Here is a 15,577-nt window from a genome sequence, read left to right as displayed (position 1 = left end):
AAGTTCTTGAAGTTGAAAGGATAAAGTACTAGTCTTTTGCTAACAGGATGTATCTGTAGTACAAAACAATGAAGAAAACTGGATGTTTGTTAAAGGTGGAGAGGACAGTCTGTGGTTAATATGAACACTGTGCTCCCTAGAGAGGGTCTACTTACCCCCCCATCATTTCTCTAGCGGGGCCACAACCAAGTTACAAAATGGGACACTGAGTGCCTGACAAAATGAACGCAAGTACCAGCCAAGTACACACGACGATAGCTTCAGGGAATACAACTGATTTTATGATGTTTTCAAGGAGTATATTTTATATGGATTTTGAAGAATCTTGTTTGCTGATAAGAACTTCAAGAAGCCTAAGCTTGGCTTTAATTTTCTTGTACTCCCTGTACTCCTCAAGCACTGGGACACGATCCTCTTTCTGAGCATTCCTACGGGAGAAAATAAAATGTGTAATATTCTAGAGATCATCTGGAAAATAAAGTCCCATAAGTATTCCTAATGTGAGACAATGTTACCAAATATAAATTCAAATTTAAAAGTTGCTCTTTAAGAATATTAGGCTACTTCCCTCCATCTCCAAGGAACATTCCTGAACTACTTCTATTTTGGATGGATTTTTCTATTGACAGATTAAATAATACTATACTTCAACGATCACTGTACATTACTAGAGGTAGTATTTCAATAAGACATGCACTGCTAGACTCTGTCAGGTCTGTGAGTGTATATTAAGTGCTAGGGGGCTACAAGAGTAACTTCATACATTAACTGTGGCTTCAGTGAGTAGAAATGTAAAAGTAAAACATATTACCTATAGTAGCAAATAAGTAGCTTCCTCACTTTGTATTATTAATGATCTAATGCAATTCAGTTTAATCACTAGGTAAAGCATCAAACCATCCTAAGTATAATTATAAGCAAAGTTTTCTTCCAGTAAGACAAAGAATTAGAAGGTACTTGAAAAACTCATTCCTGTACTTGAGATTTTTTTAAACCACTTTTGCCAACCTATATAGAGGACTCAATACACATTGGCTGGTAAGACCACCCAGTTACATGGAATAACTTTTCTAAGACCTGAGATAGCCCTCATTTCTAGCTACTATTTGCATTAGAATGTATTTTTATTTTAAAAAGTGTTTCAATGGGTCACTGTGCATGATGCAATTAGATAAAGACAATTTGTCACATATTATAGGAGTCACGTGACTGCCACCCTGTTACACACCTTGGAGATGTGCAGCCTGTAATGAAGAACATGTAGCTTAAGCAACATGGTCTCAATATAAGAATCCAAACTAACTAAAGATACAACTCATGTTATGGGACCCTTTCTAAAATGAGAAATATTTCACAAACACTTCCAAAAGGGTGAGGATGTAGTATAAAAGAACATAAAATAGCTACCACTAACCAAGCCTCCCTAGGAAAACCTTGGAATATTTTATCAGATGTTGTTTAACTCCAGCTCTGACTTTTCTTGCCATTAATAGCAGGGTTTCAACATACAAAAGAATGTTCTTACTTTTATTTTCAATGCTAATATCCTTATACGCACAATTTATTTCTGTTCCATATAGTTATTTTAACATACAGGCACTTGTGAGTTTAAGAACAAAGAGGACTCAAGTTTTGTGATCTCAACAAACCTTCCATTTTGTTGATAAAATGCTTCTTCAAATTCCCGTAATGTTTTACGTAGTTTCTTTTTTTCAGCTCTGGCTTTCCAAAGTTGTTCCAGTAATTCAGGCCTAAAATTGAAATAGGAAGAAAACATTATCAAAAAGACACTGTTGATCATGTTTTTAACAGTGGTTTTTGAACCCTGGCTGCAAACAAAAGTCAGCTGGAGAACTTTTAAAATATACCAATGCCTGAGGCTCCACCCCAGACCAACTAACTCAGAATAGCTGCCAGCAGGGCTCTGCAGCAATACTTTAAAGAAAAAAAATCTTCCAAGCTGATCCTAACGTGAAGCTGGGGCTGAGAACGACAGTCAGAGACCATATAAAGTAAAGAAGTTGATAGAGAACATAAATGATAACTCTCAGCTGGTTCCTGTACTTTGTTATGCAGCAAATATAGAATTTTAGCTTTTAAAAATATTCAAAGCACATTAATATTTAATTTTACAAATATGAATTAGGAAACATGTATTTATAAATCACATTTTTTAAAAAAGGATGTATCTCTTGACACTATTAATTCTCTCCAAGTGCTCGATTATTTAACACTAATTTTTTAAAGATTTTATTTATTTATTTTTAGAGAGAGGGGAAGGGAGGAAGAAAGAGAGGGAGAGAAACATTGATGCGAGAAAGAAACATCGATTGGTTGCCTCTCACACGCCCCCAACCTGGGACCTGGCTCACACCCCAGGCATGTGCCCTGATCAGGAATCCAACCAGCGATCCTGGTTGATGCCCAACCAACTGAACCACACTGGACAGGGCTTAACATTAAATTTCTTGACATATAAGTTTTATTGTACAAATAGGCTAAAATCACAAACTAGCCTACATACATAGATGCTGCTCGAGTACTTGACAAACGGAGATCCAGAGCCAGTTTTTCTTGATTTTCCTCAACATCAGATTCTGAGTTTTCTAATGAAGACTGTGCCTGTACAGCAGTTTTCAAGATATCAGTTAACTCAGAGGACAGACTAACACCATCTTCTTCTTCTTCCTAAAAAGATACTCAAACACAGAATCAAATAGGCCATGACTTCGAACGTTTCCTTTAGGAAAGAGATCAGAGAATAATTTCTTGTAAGGAGTACCTTGATTTCTTCAAAAAAATGAGCAGTTTCTCCTTCTATGATTGGCTGTAACATCTGACTCCTTCGCTTGATGGATGGAGATCCCTATAATAATCAATATACAAATGGTTTACATCTTAAGTATTTAAAGTAATGAAGCTTCATTTCACTGATATCAAACTTTATTTTCAAAATCCTAATCATTTATGTCTTAAATTAAGAATTCCTAGGTAAAAATTTTTCCTTATATGTATTTTCTAGTAAAATTTTTTTCTTATATGTATTTTGTGTGCACAAATGTGATAAATGATATTTTATGTCTAAGTTCTAAAAGAGTTCATTCAGAGAATATGTTTAAAATTTTAAATAAAAGAAAGCATGACAATTTAAGTGAGAGCATTTTACTTTTTAACACTAGCTGTCAACCATTTTGGTCTGGAGACCACTTTATACTCTTTTTTAGAAACTAACAGCTTCATTAAGATATAATTCACATACCATATAATTCATTCTTTTAAAATATACAATTCAGTGAGTTTCAGTATATTCAGAAGTTGTACAACCATCACCATTATCTTATTTCAAAAAATTTCATCACACCCACCCCGCCAAAAAAAAAACCCTATATATCAACTGTTATTCATGTGCCCTCTCCCGCCAGCCCTTAGCAAACACTAATCTACTTTCTGTATCTATGGGCTGGCCTGTTCTATATATTTCATATAAATGAAATTACACAATATGTGGCCTTTTGTGTTTGGCTTCTTTCATTTTTCATAAATATTTTTTCAAGGTTCACCCATGTTGTAGTTATGTATATTTCATTCCTCTTTATGCCTGAATAATATTCTACTATATGGATTCACTACTTTGGTTTATCCATTAGTCGCTGGACATGCGGGTTGTTTCTACATTTTGGCTGTTATAAATAATGCAGCTATGAACATTTGTGTACAAAGTTTTTAAAATATTCTATTTATTTATTTTTAGAGAGAGGGGCAGGGAGGGAGAAAGAGGGAAACATTGATGATGTGCGAGAGAAACATGAATTGGTTGCCTCTCACATGCCCCCAACTGCACACTTGCCCTGACCAGGAATCAAACCAGAGACCTTTCAGTTCGCAGGCCAACACTCAATCCACTGAGCCACACCAGCCAGAGCTATGTACAAATTTTTGTACAGACATATGTTTTCAGTTCTCTTCAGTATATACTAGAATTACTAGATCATATGGTAACTCTATGTTTAACCTTTTCCGAAACTGCCCAACTATTTTTCAAAGTAGCTGCACCGTTTTATATTCCCACCAGCAGTGTTATCTGTCTTGTTTTATTATACTAGTGGGTATAAAGTAGTATCTAATGTGGTTTTTATTTGCATTTCCTAATGACTAATGGTGTTACACATCTTTTCATATGCTTAATGGACATTTATATATCTTCTCTGGAGAAATGTCCATTCAAGTCCTTCGCCATTTTTTAAAGTGGGTTATTTATCTTTTTATTATTGAATTGTAAGAGCTCTTTATATATATATATTCTGTATGCAGTCCCTTAACAGATACATGATTTGCAAACATTTTCTCCCATTTTGTAGATAGTCTTTTCTCTTTAAGTGTCCTCTGATGCACAAAAGTTTTTATAAAGTCCAATTTATGTTTTTCTTTTGTCACTATGGTTTTGGTGTCACAGCCAAGAAAACTGCCCAATCCAAGGTCAAAAAGATTTTCCTCTATTTGCAAAGAGTTTTACAGTTTTGGTTCTTACATTTATGTCTATAATCCATTTAAAGATAATTTTGTGTAAGAGTCTATCCTTTTTTGCATGTAGCTATCTAGTTGTCTGAACATCATTTGTTGAAAAAACTATTCTTTCCTACTGAATTGTCCTAGCTTAATGTTTAGACTGCAAATTTCTTTTTTTAGGTATATTTTATTGATTATACTATTATAATTGTCCCCATTTTTCTCCCCTTTGTACCCCTCTGCCCAGTTACCCACCTTCCCTCCAGCAATTCCACCCCTTTAGTTCATGTCCAAGAGTCGTGCACATAAGTTATCTGGCTTCTCCATTTCTTTCACTATTCTTAATATCCCCCTGTCTATTCCGCACCTACCAATTATGCTTCTTAATCCCTGCACCTTTTCCACTATCTCCCCCTTCCTCCTCGCCACTTGATAAACCTCCATATGATCTCCATATCAATGATTCTATTCCTGTTCTAGTTGTACACTTAGTTTTTGTTTTTTAATTTGTTGATCATTTTGAATTTGTTGTCATTTCACTGTTCATAGTTTTGATCTTGTTCTTAAATAAGTCCCTTTAATATTTCATATAGTAAGGGCTTGGTGATGATGAACTCCTTTAGCTTTACCTTGTCTGGGAAGCACCTTTAACTATCCTTCCATTCTAAATGGTAGCTTTGCTGGATAGAGTAATTTTGGCTGTATGTTTCTACTTTTCTTGACTTCAAATACTTCTTGCTAGTCCCTTCTTGCCTGCAAAGTTTCTTTTGAGCAATCAGCTGATATTTTATGGGACCTCCTTTGCAAGTAGCTCTCTGCTTTTCTCTTTCTGCTTTTAAGATTCTATCTTTAGCCTTTAGTATTTTAATTATGATGTGTCTTGATGTGGTCTTCTTTGGGTCCAATTTGTTTGCGGCTCTCTGTGCCTCCTGAACTTGTATGTCCATTTCCTTTGCCAAATTAGGGAAGTTTTCATTATTTTTTCAGATAAGTTTTCAATTCCTTGCTCTTCTTCTCCTTCTGACACCGCTATGATTCAGATGTTGGCACTTTTGGAGATGTTCCAGTCTTCTTATCCTCTTGTTTTTTTGAACTCTTGTTTCTTCATTTTGTTCTGGCTGAATGCTAATTTCTTCCTTATGTTCCAAATTGTTGATTTCAACCTCAGCTTCCTTCCCATCACTGTTGGTTCCCTAAAGATTTTTCTTTATTTCACTTTGTATAACCTTTACTTCTTCCTTTATTTTGTGGCCATACTCAGTCAGTTCTCTGAGCATCTGTATCACCAATGTTCTGAACTCTACATCTGATAGGTTGTCTCTCTCCATTTTGCTAAGTTCTTTTTCTAGAGTTTTCATCTGTTCTTTCAATTGGGCTATACTTCTTTGCCTCCTCAATTTGGCTGTCTCCTTGTGTTTGTTTCTGTGTATTAGATAGAGCTGCTGCACCTGTTATGTTGTAAGGGGAGGAGTCTTAGGTATTCACCAATGAGGGGCAACTCTTTTCACAGCTTTGTGGTGCTGTATGTAGGGGAGGGGTCAGAGTGCTCAGCACTCGTCCCTTTCCCAGTCACTTCACCCACTTCCCATATGCAAATGGCGCCCTTCTAGCTGTTGCCATGGTAATGGTTCCCAGAATTGGTGGGTTTGCATATAGTCTAGGACTATGGGGGCCCTCTAAATGGACTCACCTGAGAGAATGGCAGTTTCTTACACCACCCTAACACCCACTTGTTTTCCCAGCCAGAAATTATGAGGCTTTAATTTCCCAGCAAATTTCTTTTGATGAGTCATATTTAGGAGTCCTTAAGATCTAGAAATGCTTCCTATAGACTCAGTTTTTAAAAACGAACTTGTGGAATTCTAAAATGGTTTTTATAAAGAAATTCAAAGACTATATAGACACTATTACAGAACTATGAAAATATCAGTGACACACAAAAATACCTTGTAACCAAAGGATAAAACCTATATTAAATAAACTTTTATGTGCAAAGAATATAAACTATACAGGCTTGTTTTTCCTTGTTCAAAGGAAACTGAGATGACCAACTAAAAAAAAAATGGCCAAATAAAAAGAATAAGTTTATATGAGGGCTAAATAAAAAGTGCTCAGGAGGCCAATATGAACCTTCTAATGAGTAGTCAGGTGGTGAAAGCCTGAAGGAAACAAACCCCATGCAAGTGGCTAGCCACATAAAATGGCCTGCAAGCCTACACAATCTTCTAAGTTCCAGTAAGTTAATTCCTATGAGATGATGCAAAATGGGCTACATGTTGTTTTCTACTTGAGTTTGAGAGCAGTCCAGAGCCACACTATCCAATGGTTATTTTGGGGATAGCGCTTAATTTGCACATATGTATTAGTTTCATTTTTCTCTAAAATTTACACCAATATGAATACATTATTTTTAATGACTATCATTTAAAAATATAAACTTGAAAAAAATCAGCTGATATTATTGGTCAAGTTAAGTAAATATAATGATGACAGCCATCACAAAACTAATGTAACTTCAAAAACATGAATTTAAATGGAAAGAAACTAGGCAAGAGTTTGAAATACAGGTTTTTTTAATTCCACAAAGTCGGTGACTCTGGGCATATCACTATTGAGCCTCAGTTTCATCATCTATGACATGAGACTACCTTCTGTTACCTGTTGTGACTTAACTTGTCAGGATTTAATTACATAATCAAACATAAAAGTACTTTAAAAAATGACTAAGAGATAATAGTAGGCACTTATTAATTTCCTATTCCTTTGAAAGTAGTAACCTCATCTTACATATACAATACATGCTACCATGCCTGTGTCTTTCTCCCATATACTACCATAATTTTTTAAGAGTAGGTCTTAGTAAAATTAACTAGATAAACATTGGCATGTTTTACTTACAAGGACAGGAGTGATGCTAGCTCTTGTCAACATCTGTTTTACAAGTCTATATCTATCATAGAGAGGTTTAACAATGTGCCTTTCTTCCTTGGTTACCTGAAGCAAAAAAACGGAAATTAACTAGTCATTAGAAACCTAAAATGTCCAAAACAGTAAGCATTCCCCCCAATTTAAAAAAGTTATTTTAAGGAAGTAGGCAATCTCCCAAATGGAGGAAACAATGCTCTATAAAACAACTCGAAGATGTGGGCTACAAAAGTGATCCATCTTCTTTTTTTAAGAGAGAAAAATCTGTTTTAGCAAGAGACATTACCGGCCTTCCATGCTGACTTTCATAGTAAAGAAGACTTCTCTGGAGAGACGTTTTCTCTTCTACCAAATGATCTTTAGTCATTTTCTAGGAGGGGAAAAAAACACTCTCATTGGCACCCTCATTACTGTCCTCACCCTCACAATGTAAATAATTAGGTTGAAAGGGCAGCCCATCACCACTCTAATCTAGGCCAGTAAGAATAGATCCTTGGCTTGTGAATTTGCAGGCAACATTTTTTAAGTATATTTTACTGATTATACTACAGCTGTCCCAATTTTCCCCACTTTGCCCCACTCCACCCAGTACCCCCCTTCCCTCCAGTAACACCCGCCCCCCCATTCATGTCCATGAGCCGTGCATGTAAGTTCTTTGGCTTCACCCTTTCCTACACTATTCTTAACATCCCTGCCTATTTTGTTCCTACCAATTATGCAACATTTCCCCTTTTCTTCCCCTTCCCCCTCCCAGCTGATTGCAGGCAACATCTTCAGTCACCTGTAGAATCTGGTCCTCTAATATTTAGGTACCAATCCTCTTTGGTAGCTTGATTTCCATTTTATCTGAATAAGTTATGAATAGCAGCTTAGTGACCTTAGGTAAATCACTTAAACTCTTTTTGTTCAATATCCTAATCTATAAATGGGGAAACTTCGCCCTACCTCACAGGGCTCTAACGAGTGGATATGCTGTAAAGACACACCTAAATGCCTATTAGTTTACTTAATTTTGCATAGTCTTTAATTGACATTATAACTATAATTTTGTTATGTGTGGACACATGCACACACACACATAAAAAACATGTATATACAGGTTTCATAATCCAATATTTCTCCTAAACTATTAACAAAATCTGGCAGCAGTATAGTGGAAAGACATGAAAAAAAAACAACAGAATCAATTTGTGACCTTAAACTTCTACCCTATGACCTCATCTGGTACTTTCTTTTAACTGCAATGTGCTTCGTAATGACTTCATTTACTACTTTAATGATACTAGAGTAGGCAGGACACCTCAAATTTGTTTGCCCACAGAACCTTCCTACATTGTTCCACAGGACCTTTAAATATCTACATCTCAGTGAACGAATATTCCACAGACAACCCTTTAACACTAGACCAAATAAACTCTACTTAATCCCAGAACTAGAATACTATCTATCCTGTTTCTCACCAAAGTGAAATTAGAGGTAAAAAAAGTTTCACTGGATAATATCTTCCTCTAACAAATATAATTTAAGATTATGCACGTTCAGTAGAGGCCAGCTGGGTGCAGACTCTGTAAAACACTGTAATTTCAAACTCAAGCTTGAACTTTAAACCTAGGATAATGAATGTGAATAAACTAATCCAATCAAAATCACTTCATGGAAGGTAGGTTGAGGCGGGTTTAACACAAAATTGAAAAAATAGAGAAGTTGGAGGAAAGGAACAATTAGAAGTTCTAATCCAGTTCTATTCAAAGGAAAGAGACTCCAATATTTAGATCATGAGAGAGCTGTACTCTGTTGTCAAGATACGAATTTACATCAGGGTCCATCATTGCCTGGACAAAAGTTCACTTGAGAGCTAATCTTATCTGATAAAATTATTTGGGCTGCCAAGTGCTTAGACCAGGTCTGCCCTAGGCATGGGCTTTAGTGAGTAATGGTTCCTTTAAAAAATTCCTTCATTTAATTGTGTTAGTATCTGAATGGACACAATCACATCCATATAGGTCACAGGACTGTCAAAGGGACTCAGTGGCAGAGTGCACATACTATAATCAGTCAGGGCCAGGCATAAGCTAAGAATTCAATATGTTTAACTAAGATATAAAGTCAGAATTCAAACTGAGGTTGTTTCACACTCTTTACACACTCATCTTGCCAACTGCCTCCAATATAAATGAACAGATCAGCGTTCTAGTATTTTTAGTCTTCTTATTGTGACTCAGTCCCTAAACGATAGGACACTCCTGGTGTGCTATAAAAACATCTTTCTGCATCTGCAAACTTGGGAAGCAGACTCAGGCCAGTAAGACTACCTAGACAGCTCTGTGACACTGTGGTAATTATTTTGTTTCAGGGACTCTAAAGTATAAAGGCTAGTCTGGGCAAACACCATAGCTTAAGATTACTTTGATATCTTCTGGAAGACATCTCTCAGCACGTTTTTCTTTCAGTCTTTTCAGAATAAGCTCAAGTGTTGCTTCCTTAGATGGCTTCTTCTCCTTATGAATGACCCTGGATTCCTCTTCATTCTCTTCATCTTCATGGTCTAGAGAAGAGCCAAAGCTTTTTGGAAGAGTGTTACTACGTGGACGTGTCTGAGGGACAAATTCTCCATCAGAGCTTCTGTGTTTTGCATCTACATTTCAGAATCAAGAGGACAGATCAGTGATTTTAGCTAAAATGCAACTAGGTCAAAAGAGTAAGCAGTAAACAAGATTCACAACAGGAAAATATACATTAACAGCACACGGGCTCAGATAATTCAAGGTTACATGAAATAATTAAATTTTGTGTGTATATGTGTCTGTGTGTGTGTGTGTGTGTGTAGCAAGAGAGCCATACTATTCGTTCTTTCAACCAATATTCATAAAAAGCTTACTATAAAGTAAGATGCTGTGATAAGCATTGGAAAAACAGAACCAGTCCTTATTTTCATGGAGGATATAATTCAGGGAAGTAAAAACAAAAAACCAAGTAATCAAATTCATAAACAAAACAATTTCAAAGAGTGCTAAGTGCTATAAAGAAGATGAGACAGGATGTTACACAGCGCTAATAGGAACACAGCTGTGTTTGTGCAAGAGCTGTGTTTGTGGATGGGATTGGCAACAAAGGTCTTTCTAAGACAGTGACATCCTAGTTAAACATGGAATAAGGAAATAACCTACCATAGAAGATTTAGGGGACGAACAGTCCACCCCAATTGAGGCAATAGACAGTGAGTGCATAGGCCCTAAAGTGTGGCATGTTTAAGGAACAGAAAATGAGAAAGGAAAGTGATAAAATGAGCTAAGGCCAGACCTTGAAAGTCATGGTAAGAAATCTAGACTTTTATTTTAACTGGGAAGGAAAGCCCACTGAAGGGCTCTGAATAAGATAGTAACAGTTTTTAAAATTATCATTCTGACTTCTATGAAGAAAATGGACTATAGAACAATAAGAGTAGAAGAAAACTGAAAACTTAGTTGGAAATCAATTTTCCTCATTTTTATGCCAATTTGCTTGGAAACTGGCACTAAACAGGAAAAGCTTAACAGAGTTGTAGGAAACAATTCTAAAGAAAAGATAAGAGAACTTAACTACAAGAATGTAAACTCAATGACAAGAGCGATACTGTCTTATTCACTGCTATAACCTCATATGTCTACAAGTACTTTATACTTAAAGTTACTAAAATTTTGGTTGAATTCAAATGAATAAGCCAAAATATGATGCTCCATATTATAAACCCATACTCAGTACAGATAAAATTTTTAAGCATTAACAATTATTTTAAAACATGCTCACTAAACACACATGAAGTAATTATACCTTAGCAACTGCTGTACTGAGTTAACATACAGTAGTAACACAATACCTAGCTTTTGATTCATGAAGACTTACTATTTAGTCTTTGTAGTATAAACAGTTCGTTATGATTAGATAGTTTTAGTCTAAGATGAAATACCTACCAAAACCCAAAACTCTTTAATATTTGAAATATAGTTCAGATAAACTTTATAATATCACCAATACAATCTTGGGCACCTTTCAAATGAACATTACTCATTAAAATAAAAGAAAGGCATTTGGAAAAACATAATTCAGTGCCACAACTAACCATACTAATAAAACTTTTACTTGGAAAACAGTGTTCAAAACTTAAAATTATCAAAATTATAATTCTAACAGACATTATAAAGAATATTTTTTAAATAAAAATATACTATGAAACTGGGATATTTTATACCTTTAATTTGCTTCCGCAGTTTGGTAAGCTCTGTCATCCATTTCAATACCTTTGGATTAGCTGCAATATCACTGTAGGAAGGCTGAAAATTAAGGAACTGAATCACTGACACCTTTGTGGTAAGCAATAGTTATATTAATTTATGTCAGTCATATTTTACAGTTTCCAAAGCAGAGATTCCACTCAATCCTCACTTTCATCTTACCTTAAAGTAGATATTAAGGCAGGATATTAAGTAAAGCTCTCAGAGCCAGATTTGAATATGGGTCTTCTGACTGCTTGTATAGGACTCTTTCCAATTCATGTTCTAATTATTAAATTATTAGCTTAAACTTATTATTATTAAATTTAAAGTATATCTTATTATTATATTTAAAATTTATTACTTGTTTATTTAATATTATTTATTATTTAAAATTATTTAACTCTTTCTCTACCTCTCACCCTTGGTACTTGTGGTTTTTGAGGGAGGGCAGAAGTAGCATTAATGTTACCTGTCAATGTAAAGTATTTACTTTAAAAATTCTCCAAGCTGTTTTGCCAATGGAAACTTAAAGATACAATGGCAAGAACAGTGGCATGGAAATCAGAAGACCAAGGATCTGTGTAATCTCAGATCTGTATGATCACTACTTCTCTGGGCACCTCAGATTCATTATCTCTCCCAGCAAAGAGACGGACTAATGAATGCTCTCCAAAGAAGCTCCTCCCAGCTCCAACAGATCTACCTCATGCTGGCAATGCCACAATCTTACCTTGCTATTTCTTTCCCTTTCAAACTGCTCTTCAAATTGTCTGATTTTTTTCTGAAGTTTTTTGACCAACTGATATGGTGTTCTGTCTTCTCTTTTCTCATCTTTTGAACTAAAGGATGATCTTCGAATCCTGAATTAAAACAAAAGGCAAACACTACCTCTTAAATTTCCAAGTTATCAACACTGTTATCTTTTATTACCCTGATTTAACATGATACTATTACCAAGAAGTATATCCCCAACACTAAAAAATAGAAAAAGAAACTTATACCATAGTATTACAGGCCACAAAATTAGCTAACACAAGTGCTGATGAAAACAATTTGGAATCATTCAAACGTTGTTTTGGCAAAGGCAAAGAAGACACAAAGATACCTGGACAGCTGAGAGCTCTCTGTGTTCAGACTGCAAAGGAAAGCTTTTGACATTAAGAATTAAAGTTTTGACAATAAAAACATTAAGGATTGGTGAGCTCCACTTGCTGCTTCCCTTCCAGAGTTAGTAATTCAATCATGAATGATTAAATAAATTAAGTACATCCTGAGAAAATTTCTATTAGAGAGCAAATCCCAAACAATATATCTCAATGAACCCAGAATTTAGGGATCCAAAAAAGTAAGTTACAAAAATGTGCTTTATGAAATAGGAGAAAGCTCTGAATTTCAGGTCTAAAGGATTAAATCTCTCAAAGGGTCTGCATACATACTAGGAATCACCTCTCAAAAGTATATTTAAAAAATCACATACCTAGTAAAAGAAAGTGCTTTAGATGAGGAAGCCAACGTTTCTGGATCATGTAGGAAACGTTGGCTTTGCCCGAAATCTAAACTACGATGTGATAACACGGGAGGGAAGTCCTCTTCCAGGGGGTGATGATTCATTCTTCCAGCTTGTGGAGAGAGCTGAGCTTCTCCAGACTCAGAGTCTTCCTGCCAAGACTTAAAAGCAGGAAACGGCTCTGAAAAACAAACACAAAGATAGTAGCATGGGTCTCTGGTTTCCATGTGGAAAAAAAGTCACACAATATCAGCTATATGTTCTTTAAATCATATCACTGTGTGGTGGTTCATATAATATTTATGATAATTTTTTTACAAAGAAAGGATACTAGAATCTTCATAAAACCTACTAAGTTTAAAATTGCCTGGGTTTCATTTTTTAGCCCAGAGTTCTATTTAAAATTCTGAACCCAGTCGCAAAGCAAGAAAGGACACTGTCAAGCTCTTTAAAATTATATCAAATGTTATTTTTCAAGTAGGGAAACTCTTCATTTAGAAACACTCAAAAGTCCTTAGTTAGGAATTTAACTTAGCCAAATGCTGCCAGGTGAATAAACTGTCCCTCACTGTCAAGTGGCTATGTTAAGAAGTGGAAGCCATGAATAACACTCACCAAACTGAGCTAACTCCAAAAGAATTCTAAATTTCCAAATGAGTAGCTAACTCACCTAACTTTAAAGTGGGGTAGTTATTTTCTGTTGCAGGGTTCCTGTGCATAATATACATTTTAGTAATTAAACACCCAACAGTATTATCAAGACATAATTTAATAGCACTAGTCTTTCTTAAGCACATTTATTTTATTGGTTATTCTGTATGTTCTAAAAATCATGTTAATATATTTAATATCTCTTGCACATATAAGGTTTAATTATATATATAACACATAGAGATAAACACACAGTCCACAAATATATTCCAAATATAAAATTAACTTCAAGTATCACTGGAATCTGTAGGAGAGGGGAGACACTTTTCACTTTTCCATCTATACATTAACTTTATTAATAACTACAATTTAAAACTTTGATGCTACATCTATTAACAATAACAAAAACGAGTTAAATATTTTTGGATGCACAGATGGCTTGACAGTGTCAAAAATCAAGAATGTTTTCTTTTTCTTCACACAATAGCTAAGGTTGCTACTTAAGTAATTTAGTTTCTTACTTTATGCATTAGCAATTTAAAAATTACATTTTATTCAGGGTAATAAAAACATAATTAAGTTAGTTTTTAAAATCAAGATCAAACTGATAACTAAAAATTGGGTACAAAGCGTGCAATCCCACAATAAACCCAGCAATAAAGTGATTCTCAGAACAACCCTTGTACCTGCTTCCCAGCAAATAAGTAACTAGTAATAAACATTTTACGAGAAATCTCCTATTTTAAGAAAAGAGAGAAGTAACAGAAACAATGTTTTCTGGGTACCATTTTTAACCCAGATCAGTTTTCCTACTATATGGGGACAGCAGGAGAAGGGCTAATAAAAAAGGCAAACAAAGTGAACCATAAAAAGGCAAAAAAAAAAACTAAACTATGGTGAACCATACTTACCCTCCCCATCTCTCTGCAGATGCATTGTTTTGAAATCAATGAGGGGAAAAGTGATAGGGCATGACGCTAATAAAATGGAAAAAATGGCAAAAAATACTAAAGTGAACACACAGCACAGTCAGAACAAACCATACACATAACTAACACAAAGCCAAAGATACCAAAAACATTTCCCTAAAACCAGTTAGGCATTCAGCTCAAAACTTTATTCAAAGAAATTACTACTAACAAAAAACTTTAAAAACAAACACCAACATTCATTTCCATTTCAGCAATCAAGGCAAAAAAATCAAAATAGTACTGTTTTATTAAAACAAACAGAAAACTAAAGAAATGGAAACTTGTAACATGGTACTATTAGAAGCTTTTCAGTATAACTGATTTAACAGAAAAATATCTCCCGTTGATTGTGTTTTGAAAAGATCCCATTGTTTTCTATTCAAGAGTTAGCAGGAATCTGAAGGGAAAATGTCCACATCCATTAAAAGCCAAGACCATGTGAAGAGCTGCTACAAATTCATACTGGTGGTAGATATGTGCGACCTGCTTGCGAACTGCAGTCTGTTGACTATACTTTGAGCAATACAAAAAAGAAAACCCACAAACAAGGAAAGTGTGGGCCTCTATCTGGAGTTACCCTACTCCTCTATTAAGAGTCACATTCAAACAAGGCATGTCTCTGATTCTAAGGCATCTAGGGTCTAAAGTAATTCGGTCTCCTAAGACAGACTTTTACTTAGAATATCCTAACATCTAGTTGTAGAAAACCAATCTTTGTACTGGTGGCAAAGTAGGAAGGAACAACATGGTCTGCTAACAAGACA

The 15,577-nt window shown here is 35.1% G+C and overlaps 1 protein-coding gene across 4 annotated transcripts in view; it reads right to left on the bottom strand.

The window, feature by feature from the left end:
* Positions 1-277: 277 nt before the first annotated feature.
* Positions 278-15,577, bottom strand: part of FAM13B (family with sequence similarity 13 member B) — a 67,849-nt gene continuing 52,549 nt past the window's right edge. For 2 of the 4 annotated variants that reach the window (XM_090288273.1, XM_090288276.1), the window contains 11 exons: positions 14,754-14,819; positions 13,162-13,372; positions 12,415-12,544; positions 11,660-11,741; positions 9,837-10,066; positions 7,718-7,801; positions 7,405-7,500; positions 2,783-2,866; positions 2,525-2,688; positions 1,650-1,751; positions 278-428 (listed from right to left, as the gene is read on the bottom strand). In XM_090288273.1, the coding sequence (XP_090144399.1) occupies positions 305-428; positions 1,650-1,751; positions 2,525-2,688; positions 2,783-2,866; positions 7,405-7,500; positions 7,718-7,801; positions 9,837-10,066; positions 11,660-11,741; positions 12,415-12,544; positions 13,162-13,372; positions 14,754-14,819 (1,373 nt within the window). In that variant the 3' untranslated portion in view covers positions 278-304. The remainder of the gene's footprint in view (positions 429-1,649; positions 1,752-2,524; positions 2,689-2,782; positions 2,867-7,404; positions 7,501-7,717; positions 7,802-9,836; positions 10,067-11,659; positions 11,742-12,414; positions 12,545-13,161; positions 13,373-14,753; positions 14,820-15,577) is intronic. The other 2 variants (XM_090288275.1, XM_090288274.1) reach the window with 2 other exon arrangements.

The sequence above is a fragment of the Furipterus horrens genome, unplaced genomic scaffold (assembly GCF_987537825.1).
Source record: "Furipterus horrens unplaced genomic scaffold, mFurHor1.1.pri manual_scaffold_10, whole genome shotgun sequence".
NCBI lineage: Eukaryota > Metazoa > Chordata > Mammalia > Chiroptera > Furipteridae > Furipterus > Furipterus horrens.
Note: the sequence above shows the minus strand (reverse complement) of the source record. Positions and strands in the feature narration are given on the sequence as shown.